The sequence below is a fragment of the Lipotes vexillifer genome, unplaced genomic scaffold, assembly GCF_000442215.2.
Source record: "Lipotes vexillifer unplaced genomic scaffold, Lipotes_vexillifer_v1.1 scaffold680, whole genome shotgun sequence".
NCBI classification, from domain to species: domain Eukaryota; kingdom Metazoa; phylum Chordata; class Mammalia; order Artiodactyla; family Lipotidae; genus Lipotes; species Lipotes vexillifer.
This window is the reverse complement of record NW_006780838.1, coordinates 327,692-347,617: the sequence shown is the minus strand read 5'-3', so window position 1 is coordinate 347,617 and position 19,926 is coordinate 327,692. Positions and strand designations below refer to the sequence as shown.

At 57.9% G+C, this 19,926-nt stretch overlaps 2 protein-coding genes across 3 annotated transcripts in view; both read right to left on the bottom strand.

Moving 5' to 3' along the window:
* Nucleotides 1–1,808, bottom strand: part of P2RX1 (purinergic receptor P2X 1) — a 15,752-nt gene extending 13,944 nt beyond the window's left edge. The window contains exon 1 of the mRNA XM_007454178.1: nucleotides 1,243–1,808. Coding sequence (XP_007454240.1) covers nucleotides 1,243–1,379 — 137 coding nt within the window. The 5' untranslated portion in view covers nucleotides 1,380–1,808. The remainder of the gene's footprint in view (nucleotides 1–1,242) is intronic.
* A 6,331-nt stretch (nucleotides 1,809–8,139) lies between these two features.
* ATP2A3 (ATPase sarcoplasmic/endoplasmic reticulum Ca2+ transporting 3) overlaps nucleotides 8,140–19,926 on the bottom strand; it is a 32,232-nt gene continuing 20,445 nt past the window's right edge. The window contains exons 15-21 of one of the 2 annotated variants that reach the window (XM_007454173.1): nucleotides 17,955–18,175; nucleotides 16,872–17,074; nucleotides 16,308–16,393; nucleotides 12,231–12,364; nucleotides 11,653–11,770; nucleotides 11,013–11,130; nucleotides 8,140–8,222 (exon numbers count right to left, since the gene is read on the bottom strand). In XM_007454173.1, coding sequence (XP_007454235.1) covers nucleotides 8,206–8,222; nucleotides 11,013–11,130; nucleotides 11,653–11,770; nucleotides 12,231–12,364; nucleotides 16,308–16,393; nucleotides 16,872–17,074; nucleotides 17,955–18,175 — 897 coding nt within the window. In that variant the 3' untranslated portion in view covers nucleotides 8,140–8,205. Of the gene's footprint in view, nucleotides 8,226–11,012; nucleotides 11,131–11,652; nucleotides 11,771–12,230; nucleotides 12,365–16,307; nucleotides 16,394–16,871; nucleotides 17,075–17,954; nucleotides 18,176–19,926 lie in introns of both variants that reach the window. The other variant, XM_007454174.1, reaches the window with a different exon arrangement.

Genomic DNA, 19,926 nt, shown 5'->3' with positions numbered 1-19,926 from the left:
CCCTCACAAGCTCAATGACACCGCACATATCAAACTGGTTTGTGAACAGTAAGGAGGCAGAGTCTGAAAGGTGTGGGAGGGCTGGGTCGTGGCCCTGGCTCCACCCAACCAGCTCTGAGGCCTCGGGGGCGGGAGGGATGGGGCAGAGGGAAGGTTGTTTTGGATGCCAGAGGCCCTGGGGGGACCAGGTGGTCACTGGCCTCCTGGTCAGCCCACCCGAGTTTGGTCTCACAGCAGAAACAGGGACACGGAGACCGGAGGGGCAGGGCCTCTGGGTGCCCCAGACCCCCCAGCGGGGGCTGAACCCCCTTCAGTGGCCTTGAGGCCTCCGGGAGCCCCTCTGTGGAGTCACTGTAAGTGGGCGTAGTGTCCCTGACACAGGGGTGCCCAGCCCCAGGGGCACCCCCAGCAGTCACACCTGATAGGCTCGTGCCAAGACACACGAGGGCACGTGCACCCCACACAGAACCCTGGGTACGACGCACACGCATCCACACACCACACACACGTGTAATCACATAAGCACCTGCCCAGACAGCCAGACCGATTTCAGGAAGATGGCCTTTGCGTGGGTCCCAGAACAGCAGCCCACAGGGGAGTCCCACCTACTTCTGCCCCTGCACCCCTGGGACGGTGGGACAGGCCCCACGATGCCCAGAAAGGAGCTGTCTTCCGCGGGACCAGGACGGACCTCCCACCTCTGAGTGACATGCCACCATTAAGGCACCAGGTGTTCGGAATTTGAAGGTTTCTCTGCTCAGGTTCTGGAATAGACCAGGATGCCTTTACTTTAGGCAGGGCAGGTGAGAGCAGGGCCCGTCCCACTCTGGCCTGTAAAGTGGGGTGAGGCCTCCATCTCTCCGGAGCTGCGTGGCTTGGCTGGGAGGTCAGAAGTGGAAGGGCTCTGGCTGGGGCTGGCTGGGGCCCTGGCCTCTGACGGCCCCCACCCCTTGAGGGAACCGTTAGCAGTGGGTCAGTTCCTCAGAGCCCAGAGGCTTTGCCTCTTGTTCACCACATGACTGGAGGCAGGGCTGCCCCTCATCCCAGTGTCCCCGTCTAGGCAGCGGGTTAGCAGGCTTCCCTTCCTTCTGAATGGCACCAGAAAGGTTTGTCAGGAAGCATGACAGGCCGTGGAGAGAAAGAGGGGCTCTTTGGGGTCATGGGAAGCATCACAGAGCCTGGAGGACAGCCCTAGGTTGGGGGTTGGTGCAGGAGGGCAGCAGGGGGGGCGTCCAGACTCACCCAATGACGTAGGCCAGAACCACGAGCTGGATCAGGCGGAAGACGACGCCCACCTTCTTGTTGCGCACAAGCACCACTCGGGGGGTGTCGTACTCAAAGAAGAAGGCAGCCAGCTCGCCCTGGAGCCGCCTCGCCATGGTGGCCCAGCTGGGGGCTGAGGACCGAGCCCCCTGCCCAGCCTTGGCTCCCGGGGTGAGCCAGGCGTCAACACCCGCGTCTACAGCGAAGTTTCTAGAGGCTTCCCAGCCCCTTAGGAAGAGCAGGGTGGGAAAGGTGGGGCCAGAGGTCAGGAGTCAGAGGTCAGTTGTCAGCACTTGAGCTGGGAGGGAGAGTCCTTGGGTAGTCAGAGCCGCTCTTGGCCCCTGGCAGGCGATGGACTGTGGACCAGCTGTGCCTGTGGACAAATAAATTCCCAAAGATAGGCGGGGGCGGGGCCAGGGGGGCCACCCAGGCCCGGCCCCCCTGCCCCTCCTGGCTCCGCCTGGGCCCTGCTGGGCCTCCGGAAACGGGAGCTGTTGGCAGGAAACCATGGGCCACCCGGCACAAGGCAAAGATAAAGCTGTCAGCCCCGCACGAGCTTGGTAGAACAGAGCTGGGGGCTCAGGCCAGGGCCTGGGTAGAGTGGCCTCAGGCTGGAGCCCTCCCCAAACCAGGGACCCATCTCGTATCCAAACATCCTCCCCACCCTACCTTGGCCTCCAGGTGGCAAGCTCAGTCCCTGGGAGTCTACAGCCAGGAGGGCAGAGAGGAAGGAGGGCTGCTTCCAGCCCAGCTGCCTGACACTTCCTGAACCTGTGGCAGGACCCCCACCCCGCCCTTATAGACCACCTTCCATCCACCCATCCCTTTGGGTCTGAGCCTGGCCCGTGCCCAGTCAACCTCAGCGTCGGGCTGGCATCTCCATCCCCCCACCTCTCTTGTCCTGGCCGCACCTCCACTACCCTGAAACCAGCACGGGGCGCAGGAACCCAGGCCAGGCGAGGGCCGCGTCTGTTACACATCACTGTCGGGCTCCCAGAGCCCAGCAGGGGAAGCCTGACATCAGACTGCCTCAGTGAACACCCCTGGCTGTACTGCTTGCTGTGGGGGCCTGGGTACCTTGCCTCACCTCCCTGAGCCTGCTTCCTCATCTGTGAAATGGGGCAATAATGGGACTTTCCTCATAGGTAGAGGCCAGGGGATGGGTCCTGACAACACTGACAGAGAAATTGAGGCCACTCCTGCAGCCCCTGCCCTCAACCCCAACCCAGGCCCTGAAAGCAGGGGCCCTGGGGGCTGGGCTGGGGCAGGTCCTGTGTTAACTCTGCGAGCATCAGAGCTGGAGGCTAACTCCCAACCTCCCTCTCATTTTGCAGGTGAGGAAACTAGACTCAGAGAGGAAAAATGAATTGCCCAAGCTCACCCTGCACGGTACAGGAAGCCCCCGCTTGAAGCAGGAAGGTCTCCCTGGCCCACCCTCCACCCAGGCTGGGTGTCCTCGGGGCGCCCCCACCCCCCCGCCCGCCCCGTCCAGGCTGCCCCACCCTGAAGGCTGATGGGAGTCCTCTTCCTGGCAGGCCTTTAGCTGGGAAATCACTCTGGGCAAGGAGCCAGGCCCCGGGGCTGGGAATCCCAGCCTCCTGTCTGAGTAGAGCTGCCTTCTAGACAGCAAGGGGTCCCCACAGAGGGCCCCTCCAGCACCCCAGCTCAATCCCCCCATCAAACAGATCAGCCTCACCCAACACAGAGTTCCCGCCAATCTCAGGCTCAAGGGTCTGTCCGGGGATGCTGCCTTCAAGAGGGGCTGGTGAGTACCACGTCCTGGCTTTTCTAAGGAAAATCCAGAGATGCTGGGAGGCAGAGCGGAGGTAGCCACATCCCCTTGGCCTGGTCTTGACCTCAGACAAACAGGCCTGTCCTCTTCCCAGCTGACCTCATGGCCCTTGGAATAGCAGGCGCTGGACATGAACTGTTTGCAGTGGAGGTGGGGTGGATGCTGACACCGTGTCTGGGCCATCTCTGTGTTCCCACTCCACCCACCCTTCTCAGGACAGCACACCACACTTGGGAGGGCGGCAGGCACTAAACTGGGGTGGGGGGGAAGGGGAGGGGGAAAGGAAGGGCGGAGGAAGGGAAGGAGGGAAGGAGGGAGGGAGGGAGGGCGGAAGGAGGGAAGCCAAGCAGTCTTCCTCCAGTCTGTGTCTGCGCCCTTCACTCCATCACCATGTTTTCCTCTTCCCTGCCTCCTCCTCCTCTTCCTCCAAGGAACTAGGCTTGCTGACAGACAGATGGACCAATGGACAGACAGACTTGCTTGGAGCACACACACGTGCTCCTGTTACAGCCTCGGTTCTGACCCTGACACTCAGAAAACAGGATGCGCCGGAGGACAGTCTCATTTGGGGATGTTATCATAACCAAAAATGTGCCCCAAACAAAAAGAAATAAAAGCAATTACATTTCTTTCCCCAAATTCCTTTTCTTGTGAACCACTCTGTGAGAGTAAGACAGGCAGCTGATAGGGTCAATGTCCCTTTCACTGGTTCTAAAGTGCATCTTTCCATTGAGGCCTGTGCTTTCCCGCCCCTGGCCCCCACTTCGGCATCCCCAGGGACAGATATCCGTGTTTGTTCCAGGCATTTGGGGAAGTGAAGGAAACCTAGAATTCTGCAGGCTTTTCTTTACAGCAGCCCCGTGATGGAGGCTCAAGAATTGTCATTTTGCAGATAAAGACACTGAGGGTCTGGAAGTTAAGGGCCTTGCCCAAGGTCACACAACGATTAGCTCCCGTATCTGCTGGTGGCCGGGAAGGAAGCTCCCCAAAGTCTGAGATCTTGGCCCAGAGCCCACCCTAAGACTCCAGCCCTTCAGAGCCGCCAGACCTGCCTTATAAGCCCAAAGGCCGGATGGCCTGAGTGGGTACTGGGCCGGGCCTTGTAGGGAGGCAAGGCAGTGCTGCCAAGCTTGGCCCCAGGATGACCTCCCCCGCCTGGCTAAATTTAGCCACTCTGTGAGGGTGGACGGGGCCTGTGTGCCTATCCTGGAGGCCAGCCCGGGCCCTCAAGGAGGTCGGCACAGGCTCCAGTGGGTCTCCTTGGCCACTCAGGGTCCCAAGGTTGCAGTGGCCACGCCTCTGCCCGGAGAGGAGCTCGGCCCAAGCTCCCACACCAGCTGGTCCAGCCTCAGTGTTCACACAGCCTCTCAGACGCTGTGGAACTGGGCCCTGGGCTGGCCTAAATGGACTGTCTAGGGGAGGGCAGGCATCCATGGGGAGGCCACTACGGGGGTCCCCAGGCTGGCTTCTCCCCACTGCCCAGATCTTGCATGGCTTCTCTGGCCTCTTCCACCCCCTACTAAGGGCCTCCATCCGGCTGCAGCCCCTCTGCCCGAGTGTCTGAGGCATCACGACCCCCTGCTTCTTCTCCATGCTTTGGGGCCGTCTCCCCTTGGCTCTCAGCCTCTTCCTTCCCCTGTAAGTGGGGACTCTTTGGGGCTGGCCTGGGCCACTGCCCCACAAACACTGCGCACACACTCGGACGCCCGCCCCCTGCCGACGCTGAAGCCGCTACACCTACAGCAGCTGCGTGCCCGCCACCTCCTCTGGCTCCCACCTCTTTTCTCTTTCTTCTAAATCAAACTGCACTAAGGTAAAATTTACACGCAATAAAATGTACCCGTTTTAGGCACACAGTTTGACGAGTCTTGACAAATGCATGGAACTCCCCTCCCCTCCCCAATCCCTCACCCTTGAATGTTCCCTCCTGCCCCTTTGCTGTCGGTCTTCCCCAACTCCCAGCCCCCAGCAATCACGGATCTGCTCTGTTGCTACAGCTTTGTTTTGCCTTTTCTAGAACTTCATGGAGGTGGAATCGCTCAGTATGGGCTCTTTTTGGTTCTGGCTTCTTTTCCTTAGCCCCAGGGTTTTAAGCATCATGCATTCTGTTGCATATATGGGTACATTGTTTTTTATTGCTGAGGAGTATTCTGCTGTATGGACATGCCAGTTTGTTTATCCTTCCCCTGTCGATGGACATTTGGGCTGTTTTCAGTTTGGGGCTACAATGAATACAGCTGCTGTGGACACATCTTCATTTCCTGGTTTTGCCCGTCCATTTCTCCCAGTGCAGCCCCAATGGGCATCCATCCCTCCTGGGAGGGGTGCAGTGTGGGGGGCCCTAGGAGCACAAAATCCTGGCCTCTGGAGGGGGCGGGGGAGGCCATGGGCATTTTGGTCACTGCCATCCCCGAGCCAGTGCGAAGTGTGCCGGGGCTTTCCCCGGAATTTCCTCCTGGGTCAGTGGCCGTGAGGTAGGAAACCTCTGTTTACCTTGGCCCATCGGGCTCCATGTCCTGTGGGCTGGACAAGGCCGGACTTGGGCAGGGCTGGGTGGGGATGGAGGCAAAGCAGGCCTGGCCACGTGCCCCAGAGGCTGCCAGGAGCGCTGGAGCCCGCCTGCCTCCTATGTAAGAACCCCAGGACCACCTTAGCGCCGCTCGCTGCCTGTCCGTCAGGATGAGGGCCAGCTTGATGGTCAGACTTTCAGAGGGCCTCAGGCTCTTTATCTGTAAGACGGAGCCCTACGCCCTGCCGGGCCCATCTCATGGAGCTGGTTGAGGACCTGGAGACAAGGTCTATGAAAAGGCTTTGTGATCTGAGATGGATCTTGTTCAAGAGGGAATCCTTCTGCCCATCCCCGGCTTCTGCTGTGTGCTGTGTGTCAAATCCTGTCTCCTAAATAAAGCCTGGGAGCTCCGAAGGGTGGGTCCTGCCTGTCTCCTCTGGTCACGGCCTGCTTCCCGGACGTGCCATCCCTGCATTACACGGGGCCCTGTGCTCAGAAGGGCCCCGCACTTGGCGTATTGCTCTGCTGCCACTGTTAAGAAATTCTTAATTTTTGAACAAGAGGCTCCCCATTTTCATTTTGCACTGAGCCCCACAAATTATACAGTTGTTCCTGCCTCTGGCCCTGTGGGCAGGGCCTGAGTCCCCTTCCGAGGGCAGTGAGCCCTCCTTTCAGAGGAGGAAATGAGGGAGGCAGGGGAACACGGCTCTTCCCTTCCCAGAGCTCCCACTTTTGGAGGGCAGGGTCACCTGGGTGAGTCAGGAGTTAATGTCAAGCAGCCTCACGAGGCCCCGGGACAGTGTGAGCCTCAGGAAGCCTCGGGGAGGTGCATTTGAGCTGGGCTGGGAAGGACAAGAGACGGATGGTACCTCAGGGAGACACAGGACCCCTGGAACAGCCAGGGCTGGGGGCCCCTCTGTGGGGAGCAAGTGACCCCTGATATTCAGGCTTCAGACCCAGCCCTGCCCCTCCCAGCCTCATCTCCCTGTGAATCGTGTGTAAAGGGCTTTGATCACATGCACAAACTTTCAAGTGCTGTACATGTGAGGAGAAGGCAGTCAGGCCTCTGCTTCCGGGGGCGTGGCTCCCCGCCCCCTGTCTGAGGATGAGATCTCCCTCCGGCTGGGCTGGCATCGGAGCCCCAGACCTTCACTCACTGCTCCTGGAGGAGGGGGCACAGGTGGTGGGAGCCCCCAGGGAGACACCGAGGGGGCAGAGGGGGGACCGCTCTCCAGGAAACACGCTGATGGCCCTTGTTGCCCCAGACACTCAACCTTTATTTCTCTACCAGACTGCACGTCAGCAGGTGGGTACAGGGCCCTGCCCCCTCCCGAGACCTCCGTTTCCCCAGCAGGAAAGATGCGGAGAATCTCTGGGGGCTCCAGGAAAGTCCCACTCAACTCTGATTCTCTCACTTTCGAAAGAGGGGAGGGTGGAAGTGTGGGTGGAGGGGCTACTGAACGTGGAGCCCATTTGTCTGCAAGGCGGGCCCAGGGGGCCTTTTGATTCTGGGGACCAGGACAGGGATGCGGGTCTTGATTTACACATAAAATAATCGCTTTGTACACTCTCTAGGAGGGGCGAGGACGCACGGCCATTTACTCACTGCTTCCGCTCTTAGCTAGTTTTCGCTGGAGGCGCAAACGCCGAGTGACGAGAACACTTGTGTCCCACAAACGCTCTTTTCACATCATCGGAAGGGAGGGAGCGGACGTGCCCTTGGGCAGCTAACCATTCTTCAGGACGTCCTTTCGGCCCATGGGTGTGGGACTCAGGATCACGCAGCCGTGCAGACCCTGACGCGGCCAAGCGCTGGGTCAGGGTGTCAAGGCGCAGTGGTCAGGGACCCGAGGACGGCTCGGGTCTCAGGCGCCAGGGACACAGAAGGCAAACCCGTCCTCCGCTTGGCAGAGCAGGCAGCACCAAGACGGCGCGTGCTTTGTCGGCTTGCAACAGAGAAACCTGAGTCTGGGGGTGCGCCGAGCTAAGGCAGGCAGGCTGGCCATCTCCCAGGAAAGGGGGTCCTTGCTCCGCCCCCATCCCCCGCTCCCGTGTCCCTCTCTCTGAGCCTTCCACCCCCTGCACACATAAACACAAACAGGCGCAAGCCCTCGGGAGCTGACTCCGTGGAAGCAGAGTGGAGGGGGCCGTCCGCCCTCGCTGTGCACAGCTGGGCCTGGCTGTCCCCCCTTCACCCCGGGCCAACCAGGCCCCAGCCCAGGCACTGAGGGAGAGGTCAGAGTGGCTCCCAGGAGAGCTCTGTCTATGCAGAGACGCAGGTCACCAAGGAAATGCCCTGCCTCCAAGGAAGGGGAAGCGGACTCCTGAGCGTGCTTGTGGATCTGGGGAGGAGGGCTGTGCTGCGGGTTTCTGGGCAGGCCCCTCCCGGGCTGTGGCTCCTGGGCCACAGCTTCAGGGATGAACTGCCCAGGAGAGCCCTAGAGACCTGAATTACAGAGCCCCCAGGGAGATGGGAGTGGGGCCAGAGACTCCGGGATGGGCCTGGAGGTGGCCGCCCCGACCTCAGCAGGGCCCAGTGAGCAAGCAGGTGAGCGTGCAGGCAGGGGGGATTCGGGGGGGCGAAGGCTTGGGCGCCATCACTCTGAGGTACACACTGGAAACTCCACTCTGCTCCCGGCACTCACTTCTGGCCCTTTTCTTCTGGAAGAAAACCCGAGAGCGTGTTAAGATGTACGTCTGAGAGCACACATCCAGACTGGTTCCTTCTGTCCCCTTCTGTCCTCCTCTCTCCCTGGGACAGCCTCACTCTCCCACGGTATCTCTCGGTCGGCCCCCAGCCCCGTTACACCCCCTGGACGTCCCTGGAGCTTCCTTCACCCCACATATTCCATCAACTCCCTCAGAGCATCTGATGCACATTCTCCTCTTGGTTTCCAGTTTGGGGAACCACTACCTACCATCATGAGGTCCAGAAACCCTGGCCATCCTTTACTCCTTGCCCATCCCACATACCAGGCCTGCTATTTCACCATCTTCATCTCTCTTCCTCCACTGCCCCCACCAGGACTCAAGGCCTCTCACCAACAACCTCCTGTCCCTGGCATCACACTACAGACCTAGCCCATCACTCCCTTCAATGGCTCCCCAACTGCCATCAGAATAAACTCCAAACCTGCCTCATATCCTGAACCCTCCCAGATCGGTCCCCACTCAGTCTCTCCAGGCCTCCCCTCCCTTCAGCCTGGCCCACAGGCCTCCGCCTGACAGTTGAGGTGGGGTAAGAGGACCCTGCCCCTGACGCCCCGGGGACTGACCCAGCATCCATAGTTCTTCCCAGGACACATCTCTCGTAAATCATGGGGAAGCCATGAGCATCAGGCCTCAGCAAAACTTCCCTAAAAGGCCACCAGGCTGGCTTGGGAATGTAACAGGGTCCCCTGTCTCACCCCTGCCCTGTCTGCCTTTAGGAGGCCCGAGGGACTGCGGCTGCACAGGGCATAGCTGCCTGGGCTGCCAGCGGGCACACTCCACCCCACCTCTCAGATGTGGCCACAGATACCCAGCCTGGGTCCGTCCTGCGGGTCCCATGGCCACTCCTGAGAGCAGAGCACCACCCTTACAAGCCGAGCTTCACCAGGACCACAGTCAACATCTCAGGTTAATGGTGGAGGTGGAGGCACCTTCCGGGACCAGCTCAACCTGGGCTGGGCCTCAGTGTCTCCCTCCCAAACCAGCTTAACAAGGCCCACCAGCCTCCCTGCCCTTAGTCTCGCCCCCATCTACCCTCCATGGTCACCCCAGTCCCTCCCATGCTTCCACCCTTCTGTGGCTCCCTCTGACCTGAGGATAATGTCCAGGGTCCTTACCTTGGTATCCGAGGCCCCTGCCACACTCTGGCCTCAGCCCTCTACCCTGCACTCCAAGCCCCGGCTCCACTAAAGAGGCCAAGCCTTTCGAGCCCAGCCTCTTCCCCACCAAGTTCAATCCTCCCCTTTCAAACCTCTGCCCAAACCCCACCTCTTCTAGAAACCACCCCCAACCCTGGCCCAGTAGGGGCTGCTCCCTCCCCAGTCCTTCCAACCTACCCGGTCCTGCTAGGGGCCTGCTCCCCTCCCCCACCCAAGCCAAATCCTACATCATCCAGTAGCCAGCACTGGAACAGTGCCCAAGACATAGGCTTCTCCCATTGGCTGAGAAACGTTCTCACTTTTCAGAAGACAGCGGAATCTCTTGGCTAGGGAAAGCTCTTAAAGACGAAGCTGCCCACATCCCCTGGAGGATGTGGGGGACTTTTGCAGGTGAGTTAGTGTGGTCAAGGTTGGCCGGCAGCCTTCCTGGTGGACCAGCCCTGTGCTCCAGCCAGAGCTGGGGCTGCTGCAGACGGAGTTTCAGGTGACAGAGCCATTTCCCTGTCTTCAGCTCCCCAGAAGCGCCCAGAGGGTGGGCCCGAAAGAACCATGCAGGGGGCTGAATGTCTTGTTTGGCTTGGCTCCCCCTTCCCCACCCCCTGGCCTGTGGGCTCCAACAGACCTTGCTTTGACCAAGCACCCACCGCTACCCTCGGCTGAGCCGCCTTCCCCGCGTCATGTGTGTGGTCACCCTCTGGACAGACCTGTGGTGGGCCATCTTCTCCAAAGAGAGGAGGCCAACTTGTTTTAGCCTTTTTAATAACATAAAATATACGCAGTGCCTGGGGGGGCTGGCCAGCATGGGAGATGGGGGCTGATCGGCTGCCCTGGCCCCTGCGGAATGACAGGCACGTGATCTGTTTATGGCCTCCCACCCCGCCCCGGCACCCTCCCCTGGGCCCGGGATACATTCTTGCCAGAGGTGGCCCTCAAGGACCCAGCTGCTCCAGAGCAGGCCTCAGCCATCTCTGCGCCTAACCCGGGGCCCTCAACAGCAGCCTGGCCACAGACCTACAGCCTTGGCTCAAACTCCCAGGAACAGGGACTTTCTCACCCCTGCCTCCTCCCTCTCTGGGCATCTTGGGCAGTGAGAATGATGCTGCCTCCCTGGCCCTTGGCAGGGTCAGAATCACCCACGCTCTGAGCCCCTGGCAGAGGCAGGCAGGTGGACACCGTGCCCCAGCCTGCTCCTCCACTCACCGCCCCCCACGCCAACCCTGCCATTCTGTCCTCCATTCCCGGGTTCAGGCAGACCCAGGGCTGTGAACTCAGAAACAGAGAACCGCCTGGGAGCCTGTGCTGAGAATGCCTGCATAAAATCAGGCCCGGTTCAGAGAAGTCAGAGGCCAAGGCCCAGAGGAGGGCACAGCAGGCCTGGCTGTGCGGGGCTGGTGGCAAGCGAAGAGAGCAAAGCCGCGTGGCTCTGAGCAGTGCTCCCGCTGGCGGCCCAGTGAGCCCAGGGCCCCAACCCCTGCAGCGCGAGACCCTGCGGACACTCACTGCAGCCTGGAAGCAGGGGCGGGCAGGGAGGCGGGCTGGAGGCGAGCAGGGTGGGGAGGGTCTGGGGCCTCTCACTCACCATCCACGTGCTTCCGGGACAGGTACTTGAAGGCCTCATCGAGCAGGATGACAGGCAGAGATATCTGGAGCACCACCACCCACTGGTGCCCGCTCAGTGGGGTCACCTGGAAGATGAGCTGCGGCGGGGTAGTTGCGGTTAAAGGAAGGAGTGCCCAGAGCCCCCCAGATCCACTGCTTCATACACCCGGGCTACAGGGCACTCTTCACGAGCACGTCTGAGATGCCTCTCAAGGTCCCACCTCCAGATCTGTGTCCCCCCTGTTTCCTCTGCCTGAGGTGCTCTCCCCTGCCCTCACCCAGAGGACCAAATCCTTCTGTTCTGTTGGGAAGTGGGAGGGATTCTGCACTGGGAAAGGGTATCGGCTTTCCTTCTGCCCCAGCCTGGGAAGGTTCCCCACCTCTTCTGTTCCCCAAGTCTGGGGGGAGGGTCCCAAAGTGGGGGACACATCTGGAGGACAGTGGCTGGCCAGGGTCCCAACACAGGCTGCAGTCACGGAGCACCATCAGAACCCCCCCCATCACACCCCCCAGGCAGTTTCCATCACGAACAGGCCCAGAAAGGCCTAGCAGCAGAGGAGAATGAGGACCCTGTGACCCCAGGAGCCCAAGAAGGTGAGCAGGGCTGGGTGGGGACTCACGGGCAGGGGCGGCACAAGCAGGATGAGGAAGTGCAGGGCCATGGACGTGGCCACAGCCGCCAGCAGCCAGGGGTTCAGCCAGGGCGGCATCCGCAACAGTGACTGGTTCTCCGAGACGCTGCCAAGGGCACAGGGCGCTCACCTCAGGCCAGGATGCGGGCAGGCCCCACCGTGGTCACCCACCGGTCCCCCATGTGAGATGCAGCAGGTGGTCTGGGCCTCGGTACTGCCCTTTAAGGACGGGAGAGCTTCTGGGAGGCCAGTGCCGCCGGGAGGTGGATGTCGCTGCTGCCCTCTCAGCCCCCAGGGGCCTATGCTGGGGCTTGGACGCCCTTTCTCTGCCCCTCAGACCCAATCCTGGCCCCTCTATTTCCTCAGGCCTCCATCAGGAGGTCCACCAATTTGGGCCCCATTGGTCCTCAGAACCCTCTTCTGGACCTTCTGACCCCCAGACCCCAATCCTGGACCCCCTAAACCTCAGGCCGCACTCCTGGACACCTCTGACCCCAATTCTGGGCCCCACTGACCCTCAGCCCCCATCCCTCAACCCCCTCTCCAGGCCCCTCTGCCCAGCCCACCTGTTAAGGGCGTTGCACATCTCAATGGTCACCAGCACAGACAAGGCCATGGTCGTGGGGAAGCGTGACTCAAAGACCTCGCATTCAGTGCCGGCAAAGAGCGGGTTGTCCTCTGAGCACTTCAGGAAGTTCCTCTGAGGGCCCCCAGGTGGGGTGGGGTGGTGGCGGGGAGAACAGCGGTCAGGGGCGGGGCCAGGGCATGGGAAGAGGGAAGCTTCACTCCGCCCCCACCCTCGGCTCACATCTGAGGACTCAGTACAGCCAGCACTGCCGCGGGGAGGGTCCAGGGAGGGGTGCTCGCTCTCCCAGGATGGGGACAGAGGGGCTGCACTGGGCCAGGGAGAAGGGCAGACCATTCTGGGGCAGGGGGGTGGTGGGACGGAGGCGGAGCAGCTGGCATTAGGCTGGGGATGGGCGGCAGGGGGCCCTGGAATCAGGGGGTGGGGGCCTGAGTATCCGAGGTTACAGGAGTGCGGGCGGTGATTAACTGAGGCCACCAAGTAACATGAGTAAACGCATATGAAAACTGGTCAGTAAAATTATACTTGAACAGAATTCACCCTTGGTGGGCAGAAGAGGAAGGTTACTGGGGCCCTAGTCATGATTATTAAATAAGATTCCATTCACACCTCCCTCCACTTCTGCTGCGGAAATCGAGCTCTCCCAGACCTGCCCTTTGCTTATGACGTGGCCTAACTCATGGCCAGGTGCAGGCTTGCTGCACGGCTTCTTCATAATCAACAGGGAGCTCTCGGGGCTCAATAAGGGAAGTGGCCCTCGCCCCTGCAGCCCCAGGGGAGTTTTCTTCCTGCCCATAAACCTGGCTCACAGAATCTGCCGTAATAACACGCTGAACTGAGGACACTCGTGAGAACTGTCTTGTTCTCTTCCGCACCACAGGGATAAGCATGAACGTTCATAACCGTTAAACAGCTCTGTTCTCCAACACTACAAATCTGGCCTCTGGAATCTCATCTGAACACAGTGATCCTTTAAGCTAAAAGTTCAGAAATGGCGGGGGTGGGGGGGTCGGCTACCTGATACGGGACTGGCGATGGCTTCTGCTGGCTGTCACCCTGCCTTGTGCCCCAGGCATCCTCAGCATCTGGTGAGACCTGGGGGTAGCTGGGGAGTGGGAGATACAGGAGGCCGGAGACAGAATTAATCAGAGGCTGAGATTCGAAGACAGACTGAGAGATGAAGAGAAACTGTCAGTGACCAACAGAGAGAAAGAGAGATAGGGATCAATACAAAGAAGATGGCACCAGGCATGTGAAGCAGAGAAACAGGGAACAAAATATAGAGAGACAGAGACGGAATGACAGAGACAGAACCACTGAGAGACAGTGAGAGACCAGGACCGAAAGGCAGCCTCAGAGGCACAGATAGAGATGAACACATGAGTGACAGAAGAGACAGAGCCAAGCACAGACAGGCTGGGGGCCCGGGGGGGGGGGGGGGGGGGGGGAACGACACGTGCTGTGAAAATAACCCTCAAAGAGAAATCTGTAAAGTGACCAGTTGTCTGACCTCCTGTCCAGGAAATCCATCCCTCGTTTCCCCCAGGGCAAAAATGCGGGTGAGGCGACTCTGTCAGCCAGAAGGGGCTGCTGGCACTTTCCTCTCTCGTGCAGAATGCAAAGTTATAAAAGACTATGGCTTGGCTAGATTTCTTATTTTAACAAAGAGATGGAGAGTCTTATTTAAACGAACAGTGGGAATTTCTCCAAAAACCAAGCTCCAGTATTTGGGACAAGTGCATGTCTTTATTTGGCACTGATCACAGGCCAGAGAAAATGTCCTAAACTTTGAACCCACCCACTGATCAAGAGGACCAAATGCTCTTATGAGTTGTGTCACCACCGTCAGGCCCCACCTCCAGACCTTAATGGTAAGGACCTTGCACATGCATGTACCCACAAATGCAGTGCACACCCTCCCACTCGGGTATGTGTGTGCTTGCATCCCTATGCCCGTGCACGGGAAGAAAATACAAACAGGATTGAAACATGGAGGTGTCTCAATAGACAAACACCCTGCCCAGTTCAGACCTCCTGGGTTTCAGTCGTGAGCACCTGCCACACACGCACTGTGCCCAGGTCGTGGGTCACAGAGTGGCCTCCTACATTGTTTATTAGAAGGTGCTCAGGGCTGGAACTTCTGCCTCACAGATTCATGGTGAGCAGCCCCCGAGGGGTGGGGAGGCTGTTTCTTTGGGGGAAGCCACTGTTCTGCCTACGCTTTCCCTTTGCCTCCCTGGCTATTTCCTATTCACCTTCACCTGCAAGGCCCCCTCTGGGTTTCATTAACTTAACACTTACATAGCTCTTACTATGTGCCGGGTGTTGGCCTAAGCACTTTGTAAGTATTGAATCATCTTAGCCCTATGAGGCAGGGTCTATTATCCATTTTATATGGATGAAGAAACCAACAGAGAGGTTAAGTAGCCTGTCCAAAATCACACAGCTAGTGTGTGATGGAACCAGGGTGGGAACCTGGGCAGCCAGGATCCAGGATCCACTCTGCTGCTTTTACTCAGTGTTCCTCCAGGAATCAAAGCGGGCTCTGGGCACTTCTCCTGAAATTCCAGCACCTGGAGCTGAAAATTCTATCTTAGGTCTAACTCTCGACCATCTCTGAGTTCCATAGCCACCTGCCTTTTCTCTGCTGAAGCACTTCTCACTGTGAAATATGACTGCCCATTTCCGTGGCTCTCTCCCCCACCGGACTGTACGCTCTTTGCAGAGCCTTGGCCGGCTCGGTCACTGTCATCGCCCTAACAATTTGTGCCTGGCACAGAGTCAGTGCCTAATAGCTGTTTCTTAACCAAGTGGATAAATGAGAAATGGAATGACCTGAGGACAGTTGGGAAGGTGGCACCAAGAGGACTGGGGACTGACTGGTAGTGGGCATGGGATGTGTGTCTAGCATGACCCCAGGAGCCATGACCCCAGGGGATCCACAGCACAAAGGATGGTAACAGAGGCAGGGCAGGAAGGAGGCAGCAGCGGGATGGCTGGCACATCCCCACTCTCCAGCTGCTGCCCCCACAGGTGCTACAGGAGCAGGTGCCTGAGGCTGGCCTGAGCCATCTGCCCAGGGCTGAGGGGCCACCAGCCTTTGGGACAAGGGTCTGGGGCCATACTCTTCATTGCTGCGAGGAGGGAAAGCCCCATGTGCTTGAGGGCTGGTGGATGGAGGAAATCATCCCCAGGCTGCCTTTACCGAGGTGTGAACGCCTGAAAGAGCCCTCACGCTGCCCTCAGGGTGGGGAAGACTGTACTCCCCTGACACTCCCAAGAGTGGCCAGGAAGTCAGGGTCCCTCCCTTGAGCTCTTCTACCTACAGGAAAGTAGCAAAGTCAGGCACAGTCAGAGGAAGGAAATTCTACATCCCCGCCTCTCTCCCCTTTAAATGAGAAACCCACAACTGGCTTTGCCAGAATTGCCGCGAAGCTTCTTTCAAGCAAGGGAGATGCACTGGCTGCTCAGACAGAAGGACAGACTGACAGACAGCAGCTGAGGTGGGGCTCCCTGCCTGCTTCCAGAGCTTTGCTGAGCTAAGCCCGGCCCGTGGTGTGCACCTGCCAGCCAGGTGACTTCCAGAGGTCAGCGGGTCCCTTCCCCGAGAAACACGCTGGTTATGAAAGTGGGGAGCCCGGTAGATTCCTTCCCTCCACTGTCAATTGCTCCAGTTTGACCCTCTGCCTGAAGTTCCACCATTTAGGGGCTCCTACCTCTGAGCCCTCAATTGTTTGGGCAGTTTCCCAGTAAAGGTAAGACACTTCTGGGCAGTTAAGCCCCTTGGTCCCCCTGTAACTAAATGATTGGGGGAGGAAGGAGCCTCCTCTCTGGCTCGGGGGCTGTGCTGCCATCTCTAGGCTTCCTGTGGCTTCTGAGCTTGTCTCTTTAGGTGGTGGATGTCTGTACGTGGGGAGTGGCGGGGGGGTGGGGCGGGACAGCCACTGGCACCGGTGGGGTTCTGGACTCCTTTCCCCTGGAACTCCAACAACAACTTGAGCTGTGAGTTCTACCTCCCAGATGCCCCCAACAGGCTCCCTGGCCATCCCTTGCTCACCAGCTGGTAGAAGGTGACCTGAGGTCCCTCGGCATCATACAGGAACCACCAGGTGGCAGCAGCCACTGTGGCCAGGCCAACATACACTGTGGGGAGGGCAGGAGAAAACTGGCTATAGTGGACACCTCTGGTTTTCTGGCATCCGTTTCCCCTTCCTAATAATTCGCTGGATCTCTGTCAGGGAACCACTCTCTCCCTTTCTGAGCCATGTGGTTTGCACACTACTGCAGGAGTAATGGGACAAAACGCTCTTTCTTCTGCTTTATTTGAGGTTGTAACAGGGCAAGTACGAGGGCTGGAGCTGCGGCAGCCATCCTGCCACCCCAAGGAGCACCTGCATGAGAATGGAGCTGAGGGAGAGCCAAAATATGCCAATGATACTATCTGAGGGCTGGGTCCAGGCATGCCTGAGGCATGATCTAATCTCTTCAGTTACATGAGCCCACACAGTTTCTCTTGGCATAAGCCAGGCTGAGTCATACTGGTCTGTAGTTTGCAAGTGTAACTGATACAAGGATCTCAGGAAGCTCCAGGAACCGCAATGAAGCCTGGGGCCCCACTCACCTCCAACAGCCAGATATCGGAAGAAGAGCCAGCCACTGATGAGGGCCTCCCGAGGGCTCCGGGGCCGCTTCTCCATAATATCCAGGTCTGGTGGGTTGAAGCCCAGGGCCGTGGCAGGTAGGCCATCTGTCACCAGGTTCACCCAGAGCAGCTGCACAGGGATCAGGGCTTCGGGCAGGCCCAGAATTGCTGTGACAAAGATGCTGGAACCAGAGTCATGGGCTCTAGCCCCCAGCAAATGGAGGGTACAGTTCCTACTCTTACCCCAGGTCCGGGAGCTCCTGCACTGTCTCCACAGCAGCCCCGCCTCACACTGGGCCAGCCCTGCCCCCCAAGTCCCAGCTCTGGCGCCCGGACAGACCTGCCCTTTAGGCCTCTCCTCTTGAGGACACAAGTCCTCTTTAGGGGGCGCACACACACACACACACACACACACACACACACACACACACGTGGACAGTGCATGCCTGAAACATACACACATTTGTTCACAGATGTGTACAACAACCTAGCACAGGTTACACAATCCCACAAACACAGGCAAACACCTACATGCTTGCCCCGACATGCAGAGATGCAGAATTCTTACATAGCCAGGCAAACGTGTTCACCGTTCTCCACAGGCATCACTCACATGTGAACCTAAGTGTGTACACAATTACACACCAGCACAAATCCTCATGCGAAAAGATGAGCAAGAACTCACATGCACACACGCACACACGCCTCTCACTCACACCCTATGTGCACACACACACATGCACGGACACATTGCTGCCCAAAGGTGAGGCAAGTTCTCCCATCTTGCAGGACCCTGAGAGCGGGGAAGGTCGCGGCTGCAGGGATGACAGGGGACGTTTCAGGCACCAGCTCAGGGGCTGAGGTGCATCAGGGCCTCTGGAGAATGACGAGGTGTCCCCATCCCTCCCCACCGTGAGGTGGGACTCTGGAAGGCCCCAGCTTTCCAGGGCAGGGCACGGGTCCCTCCATCCCTGCAGCCCCATCCCAGGAACAGGCATTTCCCCAGTCTTAGGGATGCAGAGCTGGTCCAGAGAGCTGGGAGGAGGGAACACAGGGCCTCACCAGACGACCTCGCCGACATTGGAGGAGATGAGATAGCGGATGAATTGCTTCATGTTGCTGTAGATGGCCCGGCCCTCCTCCACTGCAGCCACGATGGAGGCAAAGTTGTCATCTGACAGTACCATCTCTGCCGCTGACTTGGCCACGGCTGTGCCGGAGCCCATGGCGATGCCGATCTCCGCTTTCTTCAGGGCTGGGGCATCATTCACCCCGTCTCCAGTCTGAGGGCCAGGTTAGGCTAGGTTCATGCCTGAGAAACTTCCCTTCTACCTCCCTGACTCCCCTCAACTCAGCCTATCACCAAGTTTAGGGGATGTCCCCGAAGAAGCAGACAGCTGGACAGAACAAATGGTGAGGTCATAAGCCTAGAAACTGATCTGGGGACGAGGCTAAGGGGAAGGCAAGGAGTGCAGATAAGGACAAAATTGAGGAGATCAAGTCAAAGATCAGAGAGGACGGTGAGGTGGGGACAGGGATGAGGGTGAGTCAACGCCGAGAGCAGGGATGAAATTGAGGTGGGATGCGGGGTAGAAGGTGAAATTGAGATTAAGGACAAAGGTAAGCTCAAGTCAGGAATGAGGTGAAGGTCATGGCCCAGGTCAAGGGTCAGTTAGGTGTTGTAGTCAAGGGGAAGGCTGGAGCCAAGGTGGAGAGCAGGGTCAAGAATGGACTCGTGTTCAAGATAAAAAAATTAGACTAAGGTAGAGGTCAAGTCAAGGCTATGGTCCACGTCAGGAACGATGTCATGGTAGAAGTTGGAGTTGAGGTCAAGACTGAAGGCCAGATAAAAGTTGAGGTCAACATAAAGTATTGGATTGCGGGGGGATCAATGTCAGGGATCAGATCAGGGTCCAGGTCAAGACTGAACCCATATCAAGGTTGAGCTCAGACTAAAGAATCAGTTTAAGATGGTCAAGGTCAAGGTCAGGGACCAAGTCAGTGTGAAGATCAAAATAAGGTCAAGAACAAGTTTACAGCTGTAGTCAAGTCAAGGTTGGTGCTCAGCTCATTATCCAGGTCTAGGCTGAGCCACAGGTCAGGATTAAGGTCAAGGTAAAGGACTGGGTTAGGCTGGAAGTCAAGATTATAAACTGAGGCCGAGTCAGGGTTGAGGCTGAGATTGAGAATCAGATCAGTGTTGATGAAGAGGTCAACAATCAAGAATGAGACAGAACAAAAACTGGGTCCAAACCAAATGTCCATCCAGAGGTGAATGGATAAAGAGACTGTGGATGGGACTTCCCTGGTGGTGCAGTGGATAAGACTCTGCACTCCCAATGCTGGGGGCCTGGGTTCGATCCCTGGTCAGGGAACTGGATCCCACATGCATGCCGCAACTAAGAGTTCGCATGCCACAACTAAGGAACCCTGGAGCCGCAGCTAAGGAGGAGCCCGTGAGCCGCAGCTAAGGAGCCCACCTGCCGCAACTAAGACCTGGCGCAACCAAACAAGCAAGCAAATAAATAAATAAATAAATAAATAAATAAATAAATCTTTAAAAGAGACTCTGGTATATTCACACAATGGAATGCCACTGAACAATAAAAAAGCAATCATGTAACTGATACCTGCAACAACATGGGTAAACCTCAAAGGAAAGAAGCCAGACACAAAAAAGCACATGCTGTATGATCCCACTCATATGAAAATCCAGGAGAGGCAAAACTAATCTATGATGCAAAAAAATGGGAAGGAGCATAAGGGAACTTCACGGGTTGATGGTAATGTTCCCTAGCGCGTGTGGGGTGGGGGAAAAGTGTACTGATGTCTGCAACTTTGAAACACATTTAAGAAAAGATGGATGAAGGATGGGTAGATGGATCGGTACGTGATAAAGCAAATATAACTATGTTGTTTATAGAATCTAGATAGTGGATATTTATAGGCATTCACTATAAAAATCATTTTGACTTCTCTTCGTGTTTGAACTTTTTGTAATAAAATGTTGGGAAAAATAAGAATGAAGCAGAAG